At 42.8% G+C, this 25,912-nt stretch overlaps 1 protein-coding gene and 1 long non-coding RNA gene across 3 annotated transcripts; one reads left to right on the forward strand and one right to left on the reverse strand.

Moving 5' to 3' along the window:
- Positions 1-117: 117 nt before the first annotated feature.
- PRSS54 (serine protease 54) lies at positions 118-12,745 on the reverse strand. The gene is given in 6 exon segments (XM_006214545.3): positions 118-905; positions 4,190-4,321; positions 4,931-5,189; positions 10,254-10,425; positions 12,660-12,708; positions 12,710-12,745. Coding segments are annotated over 6 exon segments (1,200 nt in total). The 3' UTR covers positions 118-353.
- Positions 12,746-13,694: 949 nt separating this feature from the next.
- Positions 13,695-25,568, forward strand: LOC140698136 (uncharacterized). Of its 2 annotated transcripts, none has more exons than XR_012075660.1 (4): positions 13,695-13,927; positions 14,007-14,157; positions 14,874-14,996; positions 24,741-25,568. It is a non-coding gene; the product is annotated as an uncharacterized lncRNA (long non-coding RNA). The 2 variants fall into 2 exon arrangements; XR_012075661.1 differs by lacking the exon at positions 24,741-25,568 and adding an exon at positions 15,086-15,655.
- The last annotated feature ends 344 nt before the right edge of the window (positions 25,569-25,912 follow it).

Consider the following 25,912-nt stretch of genomic DNA (forward strand, 5'->3'; position numbering starts at 1 on the left):
TGCCCCCAGCTCTCCAGCCAGGCTGCCGGTCACCTCCCAGGCTACATCAGCCCCTGGGGAATATTTTCACAGTCTGGCCTCAGGAACCAGTAACACTGAAAAAACCACAGGGCACTCTGATGGTTTGACACTTGTTAGCCCACATTTAGTTCACAAGCACACATGAAAGTGACCTTCCCGCATGTGGGAGTGGGACAGAGGGTCGGGGGTGGGGGAGGGGTAGCCCGCCCAGTCTGTGCCGTGGGCCTGTCTGTGGCAGCCCAGCTGTGCAACTGTCACAGACACCAAAACAGCATGGTGAATACCTGGCACTCAGCGTTCTGAGCTTACTCTTTAGTTTGGAGGGTTAGCTCCTAGACTAAGATACCATTACAAAAGAAAACAAGCACAAAGAAAAACAAGATAATTTCTTGGGGTTGATGTAACCTGTTCTGACCTGAAGTAGACTCGCTCTCCCCCACCTCCCCAGTTCCCCCACCATAGTAGTCATAGAACACAGGTTGTACGGCCATCTCAGAAGACGTGCCCAACTCCGTTGGCCCCTTTTCCCTGAAGTCTAGGCTCGCTCGAGTGCCATTTACTAGCCATGAATGCATGGTGGCCCTTTTTTGTCCTTGGAAGTGTACTCGGGACCATCCAACCTGGCCCAGCCCAGGATGTGTTTTCTGTGTCACGGCGGCTCGGGATGAGTAGCTGGGGAAGGGAATCAGGTTCTCCCAGTGGCGGAAGGGCGACAGGGGAGGGCTGGTCCTCTTGGTCTTAGACGTGATCCAGTCACTGTAGTCTTCCACATTGATGTACAGGAACAGGCCGGGGCATTGCTCACTGCCATGGGACAGGATTCCTTTCAGCATCCATAGATTCAGTTCCTTCAGCTGGCACATCATTGGGTTTCCTGGGTCCCCCTGTGACAAAGGACAGAAGGCTTCAGATCTTAGGAAAACTTGTTTTCTTTGTTTAAGTATATCCTTGTGCAATTTACTACCTGTTCTAAAAATGTTTTACACTAGTCCTCATTGGAAATTGGGTAAATCATGGGATACTATTTTTAATCTAGGTCATCACCACCGCAAATTCCAACAAGATGACTTTTCCTTTATTATACAAACTAGGCTCCTGCAGTTTGCCTGTAGCTTCCTAGTTCCCATTTCATTTTCTTGCCCCTCTTCAGTACTTCAAATAAATCCTCCCTCTTTTTGGTTTCTCATTCCTCAGATGTTGATATTTCGTTCCTTTCTGGCCTGGAATGCTCCCATTCTCCCTTCTCATATTTTGTCTCCGTCCTTCCTTTAACCTGCTCCTCCCCACCCCCAGTCCTGCTTGGGTCCGAGTCAGTCTCCCCAAGGAGCATGCGCAGGGCTGGGTTCACAGCTTCTCCACCCCGGCAGCGGCCTGTCAGTGCACCTGCTCCCCAGCCCCTGCCCAGGCTCCCTCAGGAGCAGTCCTCTGGGCCTCAGGAGTTCCGCCACACAGACCTTACCTCCCTTCAGGTGTGTGGATAGAAGCCTGGTACAGCCTAGCACAGCCTTGACTAGACCATGTGACCCTGGCAGGTTACTCAGGTCTCTCTGAGCTCAAGTGGGGACACAGTACCTATAACACTGACAGACATACAAGTTGCACTCAGTAAACAAGTAGCTGCTACCACCCTGGTGTCTAGAAAAGGCCATCATTTTTATGTGAAAAGCTGAGAAATATGAGAAAAGTAATCAGATGGTTACTTGGTATACTTCACCTTACCTGTCGTGCCCTCCAGACCTCCTCTTAAAGGAATACCTGTCCCCCAGCCTGTGGTCCACCTTGGTCCCCAAGGGCTGGCCAGCCACCTTCGACCTGTGTGACCTTCCTGACTAGAAGGGCTGGGCAATCATACTTTGCTCTCACTGTTTGGACCAAGGCATGGAGGGAGTGGGGTTGCAGTTGACAATGGGAAACAATCTGAACAGACTCGACCACAGGAAGCAGAGAGGCAAAATGGTGGCCGCCTCGGCCCCTGCCCATTCCCAGGCCTGGCTGTTCAGTCTTTCTTGGGTTTCTACACACACGTAGCCTCTTTCACTAAACCTCCCTTTTTCTGAGGAACCAACACCAGAACAGAAATGCAGGCAAATAGGAGAAGAAGGGAGTGACTGCCAGCAGGGCCATCGGCAGGCACGCTCTGTAGGGCTACTGTAATTCCCACGAGGATGACATGCTGTGCCTTTCGTTAGATGGAAGGGAATGCTTTCGTGTGGAACTCTTGATTTTTCAGTTTTTCACATTCTCCTGTTTCTTCCCATGCTGTCAAACAGCCGAGGGTGGGATTTCATCCCTGGGCTCTGGCTGGTCATCGAGGACTGGTGAGCAGGCTCTTGTCTGCACCCCATGCTGTCTGCCTGAGGCACAGAGGCTCTCTGGCCAAGAATGGTGTGCTCTCCTCTCCGTTCACCAGTCCCACTCCCAGTTTGTTTTAACTGTGCTTTTATAGCTTGAGGAAGAAAAAGAATGCAGGACAAATAGTTTGACAAATGATTGTGCAGTGGACATCCCCAGCTATCGTGTAGTTTTGCCAGTTGCTGTTCCATTGAGGTGTAGAAGACACTGCTTTTTCTCTTTCCCGTAACCTGTCAGGCTGAGACTTCTGAAGCTCAAACAACAAGAACGTAAAGTACCAGGAGCAGCTTCTCTGGAGCAGCCCCACCTCATCTTCCCGGGGGAGCAGCCGTGGCAGAGAGGGGCCCTTTCCTTGCATGATCCTCAGCCTTGACGTTCAGCCAAGGGCCTAACAGTTGTGGGGGAAAAGGAGGGTGGTGAGTTCAGAGTGATTCTGCTTTTGTTGGGTTCTGGGGACCCATTAGGGCAGTCACTGAGCCTGGGTGGTTTATTCTACATGTGAGAAGTGTGGATTTGAGGACTTCTGGACACTAGAACACATTTCCTAGGAAGTATCCTAGATAGACAAGTCACTATTCGTTTGTCTGAGACGGTTTCCAAGCACAATTCTGTTCAAAAACAAAGAACTGTCTACAGGTGTGCTAGAGTTAAAAACCAATCTGAGCTTTGTGGGTAGTTTAAAGAGGTGATCATTTAAAGTTTAAGCAGCTTACTATATTCCGCTGAATCTATGATGCTCTTAAAAAATTAACATCTTTGAAATGGGGTGTGTCTTTTAATCGGTTGATTTCAGAGTTTAAGTGACAGCATTTTTCCTTTCTTGGTGTTACATAAAATAATAGTACATTCTACAACTCAGCATCTTCGATTTGATGAAGTGTGGCAGTAGACTGATGGAGTGGCTGATGGCAGGATTTTGTTAAATAGCTACATCTTCTACTGTATTTTAACACATTGTCTAGTTTAAGAAGTTGTTACAGTCCTCCACCAGTAGCCACTCAATAAATGCTGAACCAACTTTGGAAGGGCAAACTTACTGCCCAGTGAAAGGCAGTCCTTCACAATAAAAGGACTTTAAAAAAAATGTCTACATATATATTTTTTCCCCTTTCTCTAAAAAACTCCCTAGATTCTCTGGGGAAAAAAAAAATTCCCCATCAGGGAATTCTGAAGGTTACTTAGAAGAAAGTGGTTGATCAGCATCTTAGACAATTTTAGGGTAGAGGAAGGAAACTGCCTGGAAATCTGGCAGACCTGGGTTCTCATCTTTTACATTTTTTTAACTATGTAACCCTGACAAGGCACACTTTCTCCAGACAGGGATACGAGGGGGCCTGGACAAGTGTTTGTGAATCGTAGACATCTTCCTGAGGCAGTAGGACAGCCACGTCCGTACAGCCCTCATCCAGGTAGAGGGCAGGACTTCTTACAGGGAAAAAATGAAAAACAATAACTGATGAGCAATAGCACCAGTCTACCTTCCAAGGAAGCCAAATACAGCGACCCTGCACTGTAGGTGTGCTCAAAGCATGTCTGCATGTGTAGTTTGGACTCACACTTTCAGACTTTTAGCTACTGAAAAAACATGTGACTTAGCCATGCTAAATCATGTCACACTTCAGTGTGCATTCAGCAGGCTGTTACTGGGCACTTGCCACCTGCCAAGTGCCCTTCACCCCAGAGACATGCATGAATCCCAGGTGACAGTCCCTGCCCTTACGGAGCTCACCATCCAGCAAGGGGGAGTCCCGAGGGTCCCCGAGAGGTGACCACTGCTTACTCTCAGCATGTTGCTTCTACTCCACTGTGTTCTTACCAAGCAGACAGAGTCAGTTTCCTGCTCCACATGATTGCCACATCCTGTTTTCTGGATTTTGTTTAAGGGACACAGTTCGATGTCTTTCACGGAGATTTTCCTCAGGATACTCACTGTCATGTGATTTCCTGTCTGGACCATGCAAGAGAGAGCCCAAGAATTATTAACAAGAAGACATCCCCCAAGTCAGCTCAACTACAACTCACATAACCAGATGGCAGTGAGTAGGAAATATTCTGTTAAACCTCTTTTCCTCATAGAAATCAGAGCCTGTGTCTGAGTTTTTACTGAAAAGTACCTTTGCTTTGACCTTGAATATGAAAATAGGCAGAGACCATGTTCACCCTTCCTCCACAGCTACAGAGGATGAATGCATCTCCCTGTTTATTTCCCAAGAATAAAAGAAAACAAGGATGGTTCAGACAAGAGGAGAGTCAGCTCTGGTTCAGGGAATAATGACCCCTGGCCCCTCTGTAACCTTGCACTCATTTCAGGCTGCCCACTGCCCACTGCCCATGTACTTCCAGTTTTGGTGTAGGAATAGAAGGAAAAGGACCAAATGTAAGAATGGCCACAGGAAGGGCAAGTGTTGGGAATCTTGACTGATTAGGTGAGGGTTTCAGCCCAACTCTAGAACCTCAGGCCATCTGAATTATTGAGCTAAGCCCTGGAATGGTGCATCCCAGCCAGCCCCACTGCTACCACACACACAGCCTCCTCTAGGAGAAGGAAAGCATTAACTGCAGATGTGGGATTCCATCCTGCCACCCAGCAGTTCTGCAAGGCTGGCAACATATGCAGCTTCCTGCCAAGGAAGCAGATGGGCCGGACCAGATCGTTGAAATGCATTGCCGTGTCTGTTTTCAGGAGGGCTAAGTTATTCTTCATTGTTTCATTATCAAATTCCTCATGGATGATGATGGTGTTGACTGGATATTCTTCGTGAGGAATCAGTTTTGCTTCCATCTTAGCTGTACCAACTATAGTGACATCGTTCTTCCTGGAGAGACAGCAAAGGAATCTTAAGAAGCCAAGGCACCAAGGAAGCTTCACACTTCCCTGGTTTCATATTTACTATTTTTTTGGCCTGAAACACTCATCCAACTCATCTTCCCTGGGCTAATTTTTACTGACCCTTTTGGACCTAGTCCCCAGGAAATCTTTTCTGAACCCCTAGGCTTACACCCATAGGATCTTGAAGATTCTTCCGTCTGACTATCATATGTCCCACCCCTGTAGATAATCTGTTATGTTATGGCTGATTATCTTTTTTCTATGCTTATTTATTGTTTTTTGTTTGTTTGTTTTTACATAGTTGTAGTCACACCCAAGATGTAATCTTGATTCTTGACTTTTGCACTTAACATTTTAACTCAAGCATCTTTCCATATTATTTACTCTGCAAATACACTTCAGAGAAATTCCAATTTTAATAATGATGGAGTTCAATTGAGTGTTTTCCCTTTCTCCTCTTGGGAATCACCTGAGGAACCATAATAATGAGAAAAAATGAAAACACCATAAAACTAAGAGACACTAGAGAATCCAAACCTCAGAATAGAGGAAGGGCTGACGGCAGAGGGAAGGACACCCAGAGTACAGGGGGTTACAGATGATACCTCGTGCTGCAGAGTCAGATAAAGCTGTTCAAACACGCTTCTCAGCAAAGAACTGAAAAGTCTTTGAAGAAATAAAACCATGACTAGAGTGAAAGCCAAATTGGAAGCAGCATAAAGGAGAGTAGAGACCACAGAAAACACAGTGAGGGACACAGAAGGTAGGCTGAGAAGACTGACTAAAATGAAATGGACATTAACAAAGATTTTTAAAGGCTAGAGAGGAAGATGACAAATATGGCAGTCAATGGAGAGTCAGCAGACCATGAGGAAGGTATGCAAAATAAAAAAACAAAAAAATAATTTCAAGATCTAATTTAAAAAAGCTTTCCAGAAATAAGACTTGAATCTATAGTGTGGAAGGGTACTCCATATCCTGGGGAAAAATCAGTACAGAATGATCAATGCTGAGACATACCCTTGTCAGCTCCCAGCAGGAAACAGATGACATACTCAATAAGGTAAATCGAGGAAAGTTTAATAAAGGGACTCTTTACAAAGGTCTTGCAGGATGTAGGGAAATCATAAGGATAGTGCAGAATGCTGGGTTCCAGGTGATGTATGCAGCTTCCTGCTGAGGCAACAACAGGGTGCCCGGGGGAGGGAGCGGTCAGACAGAGCTGCAGGGAGTGGGTCACTTGGCTGGAGGAGGCAGCCTGTCTGCAGTACCTGTCAGGGAAATGAGGGCCCTGACCTCACTTCTCCACTCCCTCTGATCTCTGGTCAGTGCTCCCCTTGGCCAAAGCCAACTGGAACCCAGAAAGCAAGAGCACCATTTGGTGTACCTCCTGGGACCCAACAGAGTAGAAAAAAGTAGAGAGTAGATCTGGAGGAGCAAATGGGAGCAACTCAGCATAGCTAGTGAGTTGCCAGACTTCAGTGACAAAGAAGGAAGCCTTGGGGATCCACACAAAACCAGATTAAGTCAAGGCAAGTTTGGCCTCTAATTTATCGTCTAACCCAGGGAACTTAAGAGAGTGAAAGGGAATACTAACAATAGGATGTTAGGATAATAGGTGTAAACCAGGCCCCTCCCAGGCATACTAGGGTGTGTGGCCATCCAACTACAGAGGGAAAAATCAAAGTGGCTTCAGACTTCTCCACAGCAAGATTTAATACCAGAAGCTGGGAGGTGAGGGACATAGAATGCCTATTAAGCTCTCAAACAAGAGGCAGGTATGATCCAGGAATTCTATACTTAAGTGGTCATTCAGATCTAAGGGCAGCACAACATTTCTGAATATGTAAAATCCAAGGAAATATGGTGCTTGGGAGCCCTTTAAGAGACTACTTGAAGACAAATTTTAGCCAATTCTAGTGTTGAATGGAGAAAATCCAGCAAAGGGACTGTCAGAGTTTGGAATTCATTATAATTTGAGTCTAAAATTAAAACAAAAGAAAAACTTTTAAAGTTATAGGTTGGAGTAATAATGTAAACCCTGGCAATAATCAAATGGTGTAACTAAAACTGAAAAGAAAGTGGAGGTGGGTATAGACACCAATTTTCTCATCTTTTATAGAAGTCCCAATGTATTATTTGTTTACAGCTGATATATGAAATAACAAAGGTGTGCAAATATGTATGTGAATCAAAGTAAACATTAAAGTACATAAATAACCTATTAAAATTGGGTAGTCATGGAGAAGGAGGGAAGGGTGAAGAGACAGGATTTCTGGCACCAGCCACAGTAGAGTCTAGAGAGGACTATCAGAGAGGAACAAAAGATTTAAGTGTCTTCCATGAAATGATAACTTTAAGAGGGACACCAGAACAAGAATTCAAACTTTCCAAATTCGTCAGAAGAGACATACAAAACAAAGGCCATATATGAAAAGAAAAACACAAAGCAATAAAAACAGAAAGCATAACCTAAAATAAAAACAAAAAGCAAAAGTTTCATTCTGAACATGAATTCAGAGCAGAAAAGCTTGGAGTAAGACAAAGAAGGGCTTCTAATGGTGGTAAGGAATTCAGTCTACTGTGAAGACCTTAGTTGTAAATATCTGCAGCAAGTGACACAGTGTTCACAGAGTAAGAATTCCAGGAAACAGGGGAACAAGAAGCCAGAAGCTTGTAATTTGTCTCGGTCAGCCTAGGACAGATCAAGTGGACTCCCTGCCCCCAATTTTATATATTAAATTGTACACCCAGGGTGGAGAATGAGCTTTTTAATTTACCTGTGGGAAATATTCACATGGACCACATAGTAGACCACAAAGACAACCTCAATGAATTCCCTAATAGATCACCATGCAGTATAACTCTAAATCATGTTAGAAAACAAAACAAAACACCCTACCACCTGGATATTTTAAAACAGTCCTTAATAAAACCCAGAGTCAAAAAGGAAATCAAAACTCAAACAGCAGACTAGATAGAAAATATCAGTAATGAAAACACTACATAGAAAGTCGAACTTCTCTGGAGGGCTGGTTGGCAGTAACTATCAAGATTCAGTCCAACGTTTCCGCTCTTGGGTTGTTTGTGCTACAACATACTTGCACGTGTGTGAAATAACCTATGTACAAGTACATACACTGTACCATTTTTTGCTACTAGTGACAGACTGGAAGCAACTTAAATTTCCATTATTAGAGGATTATGTAATTATGGTACAACCATCATGGGATACTGGGCAGGTAGTGGATGAAAATAATGTATCCTTCTCTGTATGGATAAGAAAAGATCACCCAGCATTCACGACAGAGTGAAAAAAGCTGAGTGGTATAATGTGTATGGTGTGCTACCAGTTGGGGGGTGTTATGGATGAGTTGTGTCCCCCCCAGATTCACTGGTGAAGCCCTAACCCCCAGTGTGAATGAGTTGGGAGATAGGGGCTTTCAGGAGGAAGTTAGGATTGATTGAGTTTGTGGGGTGGGGCCCTAGTCCAATAGGACTGGTGTCCTTATAAGAAGAGACAGCAAGAGTGTGTGCACACAGAGGAAAGGCCGTGGAAGGACACAGAGAAGGCGGCAATCTGCAAGTCAAGGCAAGAGTCCTCAGGAGAAACCAGCCCTGCTGTCGCCTTGATCTTGGACTTCCAGCCTCCAGAATGGTGAGAAATAAATTTCTATTGTCTAAGCCACTCTGTCTGTGGTACTTTGTTGTGGCAGCCCCAACAGATAAATACAGGAGAGAAAGAAAATTCTCTCTCAGTCAATAGATATGAGTCAATATAGAAAGACCTATAGGTATATAGCTATCCATGAGTGCACTGAGTATTTCAGGAAGAATCCCCAAGAAACTGGTGACGGAAGTGGCTCAAGGAAGGGAAATGGTGAGTGAAGGGCAGGGGAGGGGAGGAGCTGCTTTTCATTATACACCCTTTGGTTTCCCCGTAAACATCATAGTATTAGATGTATTTTCATTTAAATGCATTATTTTTAATTTAAAATTTTAATTAAAAAATAAATCATGGGTTAAAATATTCAGCAGCTGCACAATATTCCACCAGGGGTTTATACTGTAATGTTTTTAGCCAATTATAGTAATTATACTCTCCCCCCATACTCTATATGTGTGTATATATATAATATATAAAGTATATATAGTATATCATATATAGCTTATATATGCTATAATACATAGCATGTGTCATATAGATAGATCTATATATAATTATATGTAATATTTATACACTATATATCATACATAACATATGATAAACTATATATAAAAGAGTAACTATATCATAATTTATTTATCCATGATAATCAGACATTACATTTCAAGGGTTTTGTGTCTAGTTAATCATCCTATGAACAACTTTGTGTATAAAACTTCTCCAGTGATTGAAATTATTTCCTAAACGTTGATACCCAAAAGTGAAACCATGGAGTCAGAAAGTGAGATGTTTTACCAAAAGTTATTCCTTTAATAGCATGTATTGGGTTTTTTCCCCTAGTTTAAAAGAATGCCCATTTAATTGTGAAAAAGTTGGAGAATACAGAGAAGTTCAAAGAAGAGAAAAGAAATCGTGTGCATTCTGAGCATCCAGACACAGGCACTCTTCAAGTGTGTATTTCCATTAAGTCTTTTCTCTACGTGCATATATTTGTGGCGGTCACACTGTTAAGGCCCGAGGTAAGTGTTTTAAGGTAAGGGCTTAACAAGAGGTAGAGAGCAATAGGGGACCTCTAGTATCAAGAGTCAGTGCTTTTGTGATTGTAGAAAAATGGGACTGAATATCCTTCCTGTAGAGGTTGGAGAAACGATCATTTCACTTTGCAGGTGTGCAGCTGGCTGTCTTTACAGCAGAGAACACACAGACTGTGCCAACATTGGTGACTGGTGGTTTTAAGACCCCCAGACTCACTGAGCTGAGCTGATGAAAAGCCCTGTTGCCCCGTCACCAGGAGTCCACCTTCCAGGCCTCCCCAAGCTGAGCAGGAAACAGTCCCCCACCCTAACCCAGTGGGCTGTGAGGACCAAAAGCAGGGGTACTGGCCTGTTCTGTAAAGCAGATGCAATGCTGAGGATCCAGAACTCACTGAGGATGCTACCGAAAGCCAGGTGGGTGTACTGGGAATCCTGCAGAGACACTACCCACGGGAACTCTTTGTCTTTGACCAGCCCCTCCTCAGAAGTTTCCACAATGTTGATGTTCTGGATGCCGCAACCTGCAGGGTGGGGTGGGGTGCGAGGGCCTCACTGCTGGGGCAAGGAGTTGGAGACCCGTGGCTACCACCGCCAGCACCAGACCTCAGGGCCTGCTCGCTCTCCCACTGGTTCCCCACTCCTTCAGGCTCTCCATCCTAGTCACCAGTAACTCTACCACCACTGCCACCCCCACCTCCCGTTCCTTTCCTGGTGGGTCTGCTTCCCCATAAAAGACGCTTGGTGGCATCTTTGGATCTAAAAGTAATGTGAGGCTACTGATAATCACTCTCATCTGTTGAGCTCTTAGCACTTAGCAAATACGAGGCAGTGTCTGAAACCTTTTATATCCATCAGTGGTTCTTAAGGTATAGTCTGGGACCTTTGCGAGTCCTCAGGATCCTTTCTGGGGTCTGTAAGATTAAAACTGTTTTCACAAGCACACTAAGACAGTGTTTGCTTTTTTCACTCTCACTCTCTTGCTGGAGTACAGTGGAATTTTCCAGGGGGCTACATAATGTCATCACCCTGATGATCAATAGCATGTGTGACCCCAGATATTCTTCTGTTTTAAATTTTTCCCGATTTTAATTTCTAATATGCTAAATATGGAAAGATATAGCCCCATAAGAAAAAACCCTTTTGGGGTCTCAATAACTTTAAAGCGTATTAAGGGGTCCTGAGACCAAACAGTTTGCGAACTGCTGATTTCCACTACTTCATACAATTCCTCCAGCAGAACTAGAGGCGGACGTTGTCATCCTCAGATTGCCGATAAGAAAATTGCACTTCAGAGTGGGTAAGCATTACACAGCTAGTAGACTGTAGAGCCGGTCCAGGTGAACCCAAACTCCACACACTCAACCCCTCGCAGTCTGCGTTGCAGCGGCATTTCACATCCTCATATTTGCCCTCGCTCTTCCCGCTCAGACTGTGGGCACGTGCCACTCCCCCCACCAATCACACAGTCTGGTTTGTTTGCCCCTGTATCCCTAGGGGCTAGCACAGTGCCGGGCACGTCATAGGTGCTCAAGAAATTATCTGGTGAACCAACAAAAGCGTTCAGCCAGCCAAGCACTCCCTGACGGCTTCTTGTCCCAGTGCTCAGAGGAACCGCCCAGGCCTGCGTGGTTTTTGCCTCCCCAAGCCCTCAAGTGGATCACCTCCGAATGGACAGTCTCTTTGCAGTCTGGTCTTTGTTTCAAATAAGAGTTAAATATGACTCAAGTTTTAAATTGCATCCTGCGCCTGCCAGCCCTGGCTGTATTGTCCTATGTGTACACATCACCAAAGACAGGAATTCGGTTCTTCTCACGGGACCTCGGCAGTCTGTGGTGAACAAGGCACTCACCGATTCTTCCTACCCCAGCAAGTACCTACAGGTGTGTGATGACTTTTGCTTTTCCAAAGCTCTAGTTGGCTGGTTCATTTGACCTTCTGAAACCCTTGAAAGGCCAAGATATAATGAGGAAATCTGACACAGAGGTGAAACGCTCACTCTGGGTCACTTGCCTGAGGCTTTTTACGAGGGGGAGAGGCACGCATGGAGCTCTCTCATGTCTCCCATCTAATTCCAGGAAGATAGGACAGAGCCAGCTGGGGTGGCAGTGAGGTGAGGCAGAACCCGCTTTAGTCAGGGACCCCTCCTCCATCTGCCCCTGTCCAGGCTGGACTCTTATCCCCGGACAACCTGGAGGTCGGGGAGGGGACCACGGCTGCCACTTCTGCAGACGGATGCTGGGCAGCTTCAAAGGCACCTCCCTGAACCCCTGCTCAGCCCTGCAATTGCGGGTCAGTTTAGAGGTAACGATGAAGGCTTAAGGATAAAGGGCTTCACTGGAACGACGATGCTGAACACAGGGAAGGGCTGGTTCCCAAGTGCTTAAGACACATCTCGTGCTCCCAACCTGACAATGCCTGACAATGCCCCCAGGAAGAGCAGGGCAGGGGTTGTGAGTGGGGAGGCAGGCCTCACACTAACCCCCTCTGCCCAGGGGGCCTCTCGGTAGCCTCAGGCTTCTTTTCCTAACCACACTCTCACCTGAGGATTAGCCCTGACATCAGGCTGCTGAAGCCAGTTTCCTACATCCACGCCCCACGTTTCACTTCTTTGCCTGGTTCCCAGAGCAGAGCACTGTGAGTCACCTGCCCCGAGTCCCTCTCTGAACATGAAGGAGCCTGTCCTTTTCCAGGATGATTCCCCCTGCCATGTCACACGATCAGCTGAAGTCGTTACAGAAAAAAGCCGCACACTCACTGGCAGAAGCGTGGGAGACGCAGAGCAGCACTAGGAGCATTCCTCTCACGTCTGCCATCCCCAAAGAGAGCCACAGCAGACACCATGGGCAGCTGTGAAAACAGGACATCCAGATGCATGGGCTTTTCCTCTCCCCCTCATGGTGGTGACTTTCCCCCAGCGTCGGAGTCCCTACCCCTTTGCTTTCCACTGACCAAACTTCTGAGACATGGGAAACAGACCTGTCACGTCCCTATTTCTTGGTTCCGTGCAGTAAAGAGGCAGGGACCCACTGCCCAGCACCGATATTCAGCAGGCGATTTGTAAGACAGCCCAAGGAGAGGAGGCAGCCCACGCTGGTCACTTTCCTCCTCAGTCCAGCCAGGGTCCCCGGCCTTCCCACAGAGTTGGGTCTCAGAGAAGGGTCATTTTTTGACTCGTGGAATTCAACCGTTGCCTGAACTCTGTAGCCCTAAAAAGCTGCTGAGAGAAAAAGCAGGGGTTCAGGGAAAGCCCACGCTGGTCTTGCCCCTGCGACTAAACTCTGCTGGCTTACGTCATGCTGGGATTTCTTTTAACTGGTGACAGTTCATACTTTTGCTTGGTAACAGCCCCAGTGTGTTGCTCAGTAAATTCACACAATAACCCTACGAAGTGGACACTCTTATCACCCCCATTTTACAGATTCAGAAACTGACACTCAGAGCCGTTGAGAATCCTGCCCAAGGCCACACGGCTGCCAGGTGGCGGAGCTGGAATGCAAAGCCCAGGCGTGCTCCGCCATCCACCACACTGCCAGGCCTACCTTCGCCTCAGACGCTGCAAGACAGGCCAAGGAACCCGCGTGTGCCATTCTCAGTCACCATGGTCTGCTCGTGACACCACATGTTTCTTGTCGTCAGAATGGTTCTCAGAGTTCTTCTGTGAACCGCTCCTGCCAAAGGAGAAATGAACTCACTCTGACCTTACACCGCAGAGCTCAACAGAGGGATTCCTTCTACCACCTTAGGAAGAATGTTCCATTGTGGCATCACAGTTACCATGGTGTCACCAAGCAAACGTCTGGACAGGGGAACATCAGAGGAGCCAGGATGAAAAGCCTGCCTGTTTCTTAAACTTGGCAGGGCTGTTCTGGAAGCCCGGCTCTCCCCAAGTCTGACTGAGATGACATCCCCTTTGCTAGATCAGAGAGTCCTGTCCAGTTGTGGCCATGGTCTGTCTGCCTCCTCAGCACCCGCCCTGTGTCTATACGAGTCTGTCAGGCTGGATGGAAGAAGCCCACAACTTGGGTGGGTTTGGTTTTTCCAATCCCCGACATTCTTACACCCCTAGTGTGGCTTCCTGGAGGCTCAACCCAGTTTTCTTTAGCCCCGCAGCTGGCAGGTCCACATGGAGCTACCAGAAAGGCCCTGCCAGACCACAGGGCCAGATGGAGCTGCACTCTGACCACTATGAACAGCTTCAGTTTCAGCACAAATGCCAGGACTTCAGAGAAGTGTTGACAACATGGTGGTAAGATGTAAGTCCAGGGAACCAGAGGGTGCACAGGCTCCTGGCAGAGGCACGTAAATGATATTTATTGGACAGCTAGGTGAATGGCTTAGGAAAGGAAGAATGGCTGGATAGAAAGTGAAGCCTGAGTAGAGAGGAGCCGCTGTCTCCTTCCCCTCATGATCTCCCTGACGTCCATCCTGTGTGCCTCGCCAGCCTCCATCACCTCCAACACCCAGCAGGGATTGGCTTCCTCTGGAAGAACTGAATGGGAAAGATTTTTGGCAGTGGAAGAAAAGGGAGTTGTTGATCCTTCAATATGCTCCGCATTGCAGGTCTCAAAGAGCTTTCACATACATTTTCTCACTCATGATTCACAATCACCCTGCCAGGATGAGGGAATTACCCAAGTTTTCCAGATGGAAACATGGTGCCTCAGGGCGGGAAAGTTACTTCCCTAAAGCCAAACACCTGGAAAACGTGGGCAGGATTCCAGCCCAGATCATTCCAACTCCAGGGTGGTCAATGATCTCCGAGTCTGCATTTCTCAGCCTGGACCACATGCTGCCTTTATAGGGGATGGAAGTAGAAATGGTGACTGGGGCAAAGTCCAGGGTTGCTCTTTAAGAGTGGGGATGCTGGGGTTAGTGTACCAGACCCTAACTCTCTCCAGATTCCTCTTTAAATTTCTGCATGAAAAGAAGCCAGGTGCAAGCCGCCAGAAACACTCTTATCTGCTCATAGGAATGATGTAGCATAACTCACAAGAAGAAAGGCTCAGAATCCTACAGGGGCCAGCGGACCTTATAGACAGTGGGTCTCAAATTTTCATCCTTTCCACCACTTAATACAGACCACCAACTTCAGGTAAATTTTTTTTAATTCATCATGTTTTAAATAATTATTTAATTCTTTAAGGTTAATAATAATGAATTTTTCTATCTTGTATCTTTGAGAGGAAATTCTTTCACAATCTTACATCAAGGGCTCCATATCCAAGACAGTGACAGCATGAAACATGTACTTTATCAACCTGTCACTTTCTATTTTCACTCTTTATTTGCATTAAGTTAGAAAATCCTCTCCATTAAACGACATCTGAAGTTGCAGCATGTTTGGAGGCTCTGTCAGAGATTCAGTCCTGGCTAATCAGACTGAACGTGGACTTCAAAATCATGGAGAGTTTTTTTTTTTCACTGATGACTGCTCTCCGGTGCTCATGGGGCTGCCCATCATGCTCAGAACCTGGGGAGCTGAAAATTTCTTCTGAGACGTTTCATCCTGAGAGAGTGATGGTTGGATTTCTGGTCCACTCAGTTGCTTTGTCCTCTGGAAAATATTTCTTCATGTCCTGTTGCAGTTTGGGAAAATGGCTTTTAAACCTGCCAAAAAGAGCTTTTCTACATTAAAAAAAAATCTCTTGAGAAATTAAGAGGAAAAAAAAATCAAGCACTTTTTCGTTTGTGTGTGACCTGTTTTCCAAGCTTGCTTCCTACTTACCGCTGGTTTGTTGAATTGTTAAGTGAAATATGTGCTCGCCCAAATATGTCGTAGATCTTGCTCAGTTGCATGGGGTGACTTTGCTCCTGTACTGATGCAGAAGCATAACAAAGAGTTTTGAACAGGAGTTTTGTTGTGAAGGTCTTAATTTTAGTTTTAATGAAGTCAAATGTATGAATAGTATACAGCGAGGGCTCTTTTATCTTGTTAAGGAAACCTTCCCTAGGTCAACATCAGAGATCCATTCTACTATATCATCTTCTCAGATCTTTAAAGTTTTGTTCTTCACACCCAAGTCCTCAATCTGTCTGGAATCTTTTGTGCATGGTGTGGATCTACTTTTCCTCCATGGACACTCAGTTGTGCCAGCATCATTTCTCCGCAGGTCTCCAACATGACCTCAGACATACATCAAAGTTCCATATGTGCCTGGCACTTTTTCTGAGATCTCTTCAGTTACACTGGTCGTTTTGTCTATATCCCTGTGTCAATCCCACACAATCTTATTATAATATTAAAATATTACAGCTTTGTAAGCTAGTAAGGCAAGCGCTCCCACCTAATTTTTTTTTCAGAATCTCCTGACTATTCCTGGCTTTTGTACTTTTTAAAATCAACTTGCCAACTTCCACACAGAAAAAAACCAAAAAACCACCTTCTGATATTTGGATTAGAATTGCATTGCATCAATAGATCAATTTGTGGCTAATTTAATGTCTTTACAATATTGAATCTTCTTATCCGTTAGCACAATGTATCTCTCTATTTAATTAGGTTTCCTTTAAAGATTTTATGATTTTCTTCAAAAATGTCTTGTACATCTTTTGATAAAATTTATTCCTAAGTATCTTATACTTTTTGGTTCCAATTAAATGATGTCTTCTTTTATTTCACTTTTAAACCATTTCTTACTAAACCCTCATTATTTCCGATAATTTATCTTCAGATTCTTTTGAATTTTCCATGTGAAGAATCATATCACCTGCAAATAATGACAGGTTTGTTTCTTCCTTTACAATTGTTATGCCTTTCATTTCTTTTCACTGTCTTGTATCCCAGGCTAAGACCTCCAGTACAAAGCTGAAGAGAATCAACAATAGTGAGCATTCTTGTCTTAGTCAAAGGGAAGATTTCTAACACTTCCTCATTTAGAATAATGTATGATAACAGGTTGCTACATAGATTTACTTAATTAAGTTAAGGAACTCCCCTTTTATTTCTAGGTTTTGTTTTGTTTAATCAAAATGTGAAATTGAATTTTGTCAAATAATTTTTCGGTGTCAGTTAAGATAATCGTATGGTTTTTCTTCTTGAATTTGTTAATGTGGTTAATACAACATGAAATCTCTCAATTTAAATGACTGGAATTTCAGGGATTAATGTTTTAGCTTTTTATACACTACTGTTTGTCAATGTTTAATGTGGGATTTTTGGCATCTGTGTTTGTGAGTTAGGTTGGTTTGTGATTTTCCTATCTTGTTTTTCTTTTTAATTGAAGTACAGTCAATTACAATGTGTCTATCTCTGGTGTACAGCACAATGTCCCAGTCATGCATAAACATTCATATATTCATTTTCATATTATCTTGGTTTCTTTAATCAGTCTTACAGGCCCTGTAGAAATAGTTGGAGATGGTCTCTTCTCTAAAATATTGCAGAATTCATTAAAAAACTCTCTGGGTCTGGTGTTTTCTTTGTGGGGGAATTTCTAAGGGCGGCTTAACTATTTTAGTGCTTCTAGGACCATACAGGCTACTGACCTTGAGGCAGCTTTGGTAAGTTATATTTCTCTAGGAACTTTTTCATTCTGTTTATTTTCAAGTTATTGGCATACTCACTATCTTTTTAAATCTCTATTGTAGAAGTAAACATCCTTTTTTCAATTCTAATAGTGTTTATTCATGCCTCTGTCTATTGGTCAGTTTCTCCAGAGTTCCAGTTTCCCTGTGTTTTCAGAATAAACTTTTGTCTTTGTTGATCTCTTTGTTTTTGGTGTTTTGGGTTTTTTAGGATTTTTTTTAATCTTTATTTTTTAGCTTGTCTTTATCTATCTATCTATCTATCTATCTATCTATCTATCTATCTATCTATATATATATAGATAGATATATATATATACTAGTACTGGTTTATTACTTTCTATCTTTGTTTTCTAGTTTATATTCTCTGCCCTTACATTTATTATCTGTTCTCTTCTACATTCTTTGGGTTTATTTTGGGTTCTTTTTTGAAAATTTTGTGTTGAACAGTCAGCTTGTGAATTTTTAGCCCTCTTTTCTAAAATAAGAGTTAAGCTCTTGTATTTCCCTTTAAGTTTTACTCCCTTGGCCTCTCTTAAGTTTCGATGGGTTGTCTTTCCTTATCATATATTTCTAAGTATTTTTATATTTCCATTATGATTCTTTTCTGACTCTTGAACTACTTAGAGATGTGTCCTTAAAAATTCAAAGGTATGTCAGTTTTAGTTAACTTTTAATATCTGTTTCTAACCCAGTTGGTTGGAGAATACCTGGATAATACTGATTCTTCAGAATCTCTGAGACTTGCTCTGAAGCCTAGTATGGAATAAGAAACTTTTTAACTGTTCCATGTTTGCTTGAGGAAAATATAAACTGTCTATATCCATCAATTCACCTTAAGCTCATTGATTGTTCTGTTCACATCTTCTGTGTCTTTTCTGATTTTCTCTCTGCTTGATCTATCAATAATTAAGAAAGATACCTCCTATTATGGTGGTGATTTTATCAGTTTCTTCCTATTGTTATAGCAATTTTTGCTGTGTATATTTTGAGGCTATTTTATTGGATATATAAATTTAGAATTGTCATATTGAAATATAGTTCTTTGTCATTATTTTCTGTAGCTAGGTTCTATGAAGTTGCAGTAAACACTGAATTAATGAATACTGAACCATTACTCCTAGGGGAAATATTTCCTGTGAGCTTCTGGTTATAACATATTCATCAGCTAATCAATATGTAAGCTTGTTTTATGTGTGCTTCTGTCTAAAGGCACCTTATTTAATATATATTGTTTTTTCCCTAACATTGAACTTGTGGTAACAGCACATAGTTCATGCCTCAGGGAAGCTTCTCTAATCCATGCATTTTCTCAATAAGGCACATTACAGTCTTCTTGCACATGGAAACACTAGACACCAGCACTATATACTTGGGGACCATTTTACAAAACAAAATCACCAACAAAAAGCACAAAAATACAAAAACCATGGCATTAAATAGACAGCAGGAAGGATACTTGTTTACAGTATGAGCTACAACAGGAAGGCAGAGCCTTGTTTGGCCTCAGCTGGGAATCTGCATGTTGAGTGACTCAACTTTTTTATTCCTCTGTGCCTGTCTGAAAATGACTGCGAAACACTGCAAGTATTTATTTCAGGGTTAAAATAAGTTTCAGTGAGCTGGAAAATTTGCAAATACAGAATTCGTGACTAATGTGTATTGACTGTATTTAAGATCTCTATCCCTAATAATACCTTTTATCTTAAAGTTTATTTTCTCTGACATGAATATAACTATGCCTGCCTTTTATTTGTTGATGTTTCTTTTTCCATATGTTTTCTTTTTTACTTTCAAACTTTCTTTAACGTTATGCTTCAGATATATCTCATGAATAGTACACTGCTGGATTTAAAAAAACCCAATCTGACAATCTCTATCTTTTTAACTGGTATGTATATTCCTTCTGTATTTATTAGGATTGTTGATATATTTGGAATTGTTTTACTGTCTTCCTTTTATTAAAAAATTGTTCTGCTTTTTCTGTCCTTCTCCCCTTCTTTCTTGCCTTTTTGTCTTATGTTTTGTTTTGCCCATTCCACATTTTCTGGCTACTGGTTTGAATTTGTGCTGTATTTGAATCTAGCTGTATTCTTCTAGAGGGTACCATTGAAGCTATCACACATACACATTTGACTTAATCACCTCTAACATTAGTTTCTGTAGTAGCTCCCCCATGATAATACTACCACCTTAAAATTCATTTATTCTAATCTCCCCCTCATGATTTACATGCTGTTCTCCTTCCATATTTTTGCTCTTTTTTAAACCCCAATGTTATACTTGATGATAATGATAATGATGATGATGATGATTTTATTCAGACAGTGATTGTTTGGATTTAAATATTTATTATGTCATTTGCTCACTATTCCTTTTTGTATGTTAGATGTTAAATCGACATCTTGTACAGATCTTTAGTACAGATTTCTTAATGACAAAAATTTCTCAATTTTTGCTAGTCTGTAAATGTCTCTTTGGGCATTCCTTTTTCCTGAAAAACAGTTTTGGTGGCACACTACTATAGGTTGAGAGTTATTTCCCTCAATTCTCAGGACATGTTCTTTCCTTGTCTTCTAGATTCCATTGTTTTGAGCAGAGTCTCCTCAACCTGACTGTTGTTTCCTTACAAATTATCTGTCCTTTCTCTCTGATCCTTTTTAAGACCTTCTTTTGGCAGGTAGTAATTAGGTTTACTTACTTATTTATTTATTTTTAAAGTTATTATTATTTTTCAATGGAGGTGCTGGGGATTGAACCCAGGACCTCATGCGTGCTTAGCATATGCTCTACCACTGAACTACGCCCTCTCCTTAAGACCTTCTTGTTTGGGGTGCACTATGCTTTCACTAAGGTGAGTTGAAGCATGAATCTATTTTATTTATGATTTGGGGGGTATGTTATACTGCCTGGCTTTGTGTTTTTATATTTTCTTACTGATTCTGGAACTACCTCAGCTATCACCTTTTCAAATATTGCCTCTTCTTCAGGCTCTCTCCTCTTTACTTCCAGGACTCCAGATAGACTTTCTTATCCTCGCCTTCATCTCTCTTCTCCTCACTTTCCTGTTTTTATCTGTTTGTCACTCTGTGCTGCATTCTGGGTGATTGCTGTGGATAAGCCTCCCAGTCTACTAATTCCCTCTTCACCTATGTCTAATTTACTATCTTCTGGAGGGTTTTTTAATTGGACAAAGAAACATTGTTATTTCTAGAAGATCCATTTTTAAGGTCTCTGTTTCTGATTGTGTTTTGTTGGTCCTCACCTTTGCCATTGCATCCTTTGTTTCTTCAACCATTTCATATACTTGTTGCATATTTGGTATCTGACAGTTCCACAATCTGCTGTTTGAGGGGTAGGAGAACTCTAAATGTGTTTTCTGTGTTATCTGCTAACTCACAGACAAAGCAGCTTGCCTTCCCATGTGCCTGTAATGATGGGAGTTGTTGTTTCTTGTTCTTCATCCTTGGGTATTGTAGCCTCTAGGTCTCAACTGGGGACACTTTCTTCCATAGAGTTTGCTTCTGCCTCTGGTCACCAGAGGGCGCCACAACCAGGGTCTGTGGCTTGGCTTCCCACCCTCTCCACCCAGTTAAGTATTTTAACAGCTGTGCTGCTGAGAGCACCTGCCCCTAAATTAGCAACCATGATAACAGCTTGGGCCTCAGCTCAGTTTTCTTGAGATCGTCTCCTCAAGCTTGTGGAAGCAAAGATAACTCAAAGGGTGTGTCCTCTGCACTGTTTTACCGTGAGAGGCCTCCTCAGACCACCCAGTCTGCAGTGATGCTCAAAGACGGAAGGGCCTGAGCTTCACTGCAGACCACACGTTAGAAACTGGACTCACGGGTTCCCAGGAGAGCAAAACGTAATTTCCAGGTAGTCATTTTACTCCTTATTTCACTTTTGGATTTCTTCGTTGCCGTTGTTTGGTTTTAGTCACTTAGATTTTGAGCTGCTTTCTTAAACTCCTCAGGCTCTCAAATTCATTTATTCCAGCATGTGTGAGTAACACTTGGGTCCCAGCCATTCCTTCTCTGAATTACAGTATTTACACTTCTATTTCTCATCACTATTTTTATACTTCACGGAACCTCTTTGAGTCATCCCCCCATTTTTGTGAACTGGGGGCTATACCACCACCCAGGTCTGATATTCCCACAGGCCCCAGGATAGACCTGTGACCCTAACCAGGCCTCTCAGATCCTCCCCTCCCTGGAATGTGAGTCTTGAGTCACAGGGCAGAAAGACCAGAACAGTGGAGCCCCTGGGCCAGGCCAACAGCAGGCCCTGCTGGCTCTGCTGTGACACCAGGGGTTCCTTCCTGACCCCTAGCTCTGAACCAGCTCAGATCCCACCTGCAAACTTCTTTACTGCAGAAGAGTCAGAAGCTGTTTCTGTTGCTTCTGACCAAAGAAAATTTGACTGATGCGCTGGTCCTGTGCTCGGAGTATCTTCTATGCCTTAAAATTTTTATTACATGATAAGGTCCCTCCCACAACAAGAACAGCAGCAGTCATTGACAAGCGGTGATATTCTCCCATTTAAATCTGTAACTGGGTGACACACATTATACAACAGTTACACAACTGCATCCCTTACATTCAAAAACCTTTTTGAAATTTTTACTTCTTTTTATTTTCTTTAATTCTTCTTCACTCATCCTTTATAGATGCCAGCACCTAACACCGGGGTGGGTGTTGTAGACTGATTTCTGAGAGTATTCACTTCATTCCAGTCTTCCCCGCTTCATGGGGAAGTGAGCTAGTTGCGTTGTCTCTCTTGTTCACTGCTGGTTCCTCAATTTCTAGGACATTTGTTCAAAGAATGAATGACTGAAGGTGTGTGTTCATCTGCGTTGGACCCACTGAAGCTAAGGGCTGTGGGCTTTGCAGCTGTGCATGTGGCCACCCCAGCATGGGAGCAATGCTGACTACTTTGCGTGATTTGTGAGGATACCTTTTTAAAAAATTCAAACCACAATGAGTTTCATTACAGAATTTATTTTCCAAAGCATTTATAAAACAAGATATTGATGTGTTGAGTGAGAGACAGGAAGAAGCAGGGTAAGCTTTGGGTCACCCCAATTTCCAATCCATCCCATTCTTTTGCTCCCGAAGGGTGATCTCCTTGAAGGAGAGAGTAGAGAGACAAAGAGATGGAATTAGGCCACCTTCGTGCTGGGATCTCCTTTCATTCCTTCCTCTCCAGGGAGAAGGCAGGGTGCAGCTAAGGATTTTTATCTTAATGTGGATTTGGAAAATGTGCAATTCAGAGAGGCCCCCTGTGGATTCAGTGGCAGGCCCAGAAGATCAGTTTTAATGATGAGGAAAGAAGGAAATGATTGTCATAATATGAATTCATTAAGGTATATTCCCTAGGGGCCTATTTTAGCAGTAAAGATATTTAAGCTTAAGTTTTAAAGGTCAGTTTTAACTGGCTCACAAGGTAAATGGCAACAATGACATATCCTGGTCCTCTGTATCCATGGCAATGGAATTTCTGAGCCCTGATTAAACATCAAACTAGAACTACTGCATTAGTCCCAGCACCAGCCCCAAATAAATATTTGAGAAAGTGAGTGAACTTTACACATCCTCTTGGGATATTTTGGCCATTGACTGAGAAAACAAGCAATAGAACCTGCTGTTAAAACTGCCTGCTAATGAAGCCAGGTCACCGGCCCCCAGCCTCCCCAGACCTTGTGCAAGAGGAGGGTCACTCCCAAATCAACTGCTTTTCACTCATGTATTGGCCTAAAGTTGGGAGCAACAGTAGCATGAAAAGCTGATTTCTTAGGCATTTGAATTATCTTTGTTTAAAAAATAACTGTTTTCTTATCTAATCATAAAAATAGTAATTAGATAAGAAAACAATACAGTAATCCCCTCTTATCTGCAGTTTTACTTCCCATGGTTTCAGTTGCTCTTAGTCAGCCATGGTTGGAAGATGGAAAATTCTAGAAATAAACAATTCATAAGTTTTTAATTGGGTGCCCTTCTGAGCAGTGTGATGAAATCTCTTGCAGACCTGAGATGTGAATCATCCCTTTGTCCAGTATATCTACACCGTACACACTCCCAGTGGTTAGAATAGGGAAAAACATAGTACACTTGACCCTTGAATATCACAGGGCTGAACTCCGCTGGTCCACTTATATGCAGGTGTTTTCAATAAATACCTACTACATGATCAGAGGTTGGTTGAATCCAAGGACAGGACCACAGTTACAAAGGGCCAACTGTAAATACTCAAATTTGAGAATTTTCAGCTGCAAGTGGGGAGTGGCAGGGTCAGGTCAGCACCACTAATCCCCAAGTTGTTCAAGGGTCAAACCAACACCTCAGACCTTACACAATGTTATACATCAATTTAATCCTGATAAAAAAATTTTAATCAGTAATTATCACACTTCTGAGGCTTATTCAGAGCTCAGTTATAAAGTGTTTTGTTGTTTATTTAAAAACATATATTGAGATATAATTCACATACCATACAGCTCACCCACCTAAAGTTTAAAATTCAGTGGCTTTTAATATAGTCACAAATTCATGCCCCCATGACCATAATCGGTTGTAGAACATTTCATTACTACCAAAAAGAAACCCAGACACACTGGCAGTCACTTCCCATTTCTCCGTAACACCCCCTCTCTAGCCCCAGATAACCACTAGTCTGCTTTCTGTCTCTATGGATTTGTCTATTCTGGATACTTTATTAAAATGGAATCATGCAATAAATATAGAAGTAGAGAGGGGATGGAGAATGATTGCTTAATGGGGTTTGAGGGTGATGAAAAAGTTCTGAAACTAGATGGTTGAGAACATTGTGAATTTATTGAATGCTACTGACTTGTACACTTTAAAATAGTTAAAATGGTCAATTTTATATTATGTGTACCTTACAATGATTTTTAAAAATCCAAACTAAGGGAAACCCGTAGTTGTGAAATCACTGGACATGATCATCTCTAACTAAAGAGTAAGTCATGAATATTTAAGTGAATTATGTTTTGTCACATTGAATTAAGAGAAACAACAAACATTACCAGTGAAATATCACTCAACACAAAAAATATTTAAGTTTATTTAATTAAAACAAGGATTGTAGGCATTTTGTTTCTTCAACAGCAAGGTATAATAATTTTAATTAAACAAACATATGGAGTTAAAAATATCTTAGCTGTAAATGTCAAATGTGCTGTTGCTGCCTTTTAATAGATGATGTGTGTGAATGCGAAAGCCTTGCAGTGTCAGGTTTGAGACTGGCTTCACCTTGCTCTTTATTTACAATTGAGAAAGACATAACCCTCCAGTTTTTTTCAGGTCCCTAAAGATTGCTCTCTCGAGCAGCATCGAGCTACATTGACAGAACAAGCTGTTTCTTCCTTGGCTGCTGCCCCATCCCTTCCCTCTCCCCTCAGACTGCCTGCTTCAGCCTGTGGGCAGGGGGGCAAATTATCTCCCCCAAAGGCTGTCTGACCCTGAGGGTGATGACACTCAAAGAAATGGCCTCAAATTCTAGAACAAGTTCAAAGCATCTACCATGTTGGTGCTAAACATCCTTTTGCGTCCATGCGAGAGAAACTTACGGTCAGTTTCTGAGAGGTTTGGGACTTTTAGAAACAAAATGAGTCAAGAATACTGCGCACAAGCATGCATACAGTGGTTCGTGATACTGGCTGCACATTAGCACCATCTGCAAACCCAGAGCTGTTTGACTTCCAGAGTCTAAATTTCAAATCACACATAACTTCCTTAAAAAATATATTTCAGGAAAGGAATGACCTACTGATCTGCACAGATGCTGCCTGCAGTCAGAGTAATAAGAAGGATCTAAAAAGGATAGTCACTGGGCATGTCTGAAAAAACAGAACATGGTGTGAACTAACTACAGTCTGTGAGGCAAGGGACCTGTTGAACATTCTTGGTTCACAACACCTAGCCTGGTCCTGGGCGTAAGTAGTGCTGGGTAAAAACTGGTCACTGATGACGCCCCATTTCCTATAATGAGATCCAGTGATTCCTAGTTTGGACCCCAAAGCAACATGCTTCATGAAGAAGTCATGGGTTTGATTGATCTTGAAAATGCAATAGCTCATAAATCAATAAAATTCCACATTTTTAGAGCTTCTATTCCACAAGATGAGTTTGTAAAACATTATTCATTTTGGACAACACAAATTTTCCAGAGGCTTAGAGGATTCCAGGAGAGTTGCAACAGAAATGGGAACATTTTTCCCTCAACTAGGTAAGTTTTGAGCTCACATTCATTTCCTGGGGTGACCACATAAACATTATCACCCCTCTGTTGTCCAAAAAATCCAGCCAGTGAACTCTTGTAGTTACTACATTATTTCCATCCCTCAAGCCGCCGCCAACCAAATGCCACATCGGCGCTTGCGTGCAGTGATCATTTCGGCCGCTGGAGGGCGATCTTGCTCGCAGGATTCTATATTATTCAAAGGGCTGCCAAACGGCACTGGAG

Source organism: Vicugna pacos, chromosome 9, assembly GCF_048564905.1.
Source record: "Vicugna pacos chromosome 9, VicPac4, whole genome shotgun sequence".
NCBI classification, from domain to species: Eukaryota; Metazoa; Chordata; class Mammalia; order Artiodactyla; family Camelidae; genus Vicugna; species Vicugna pacos.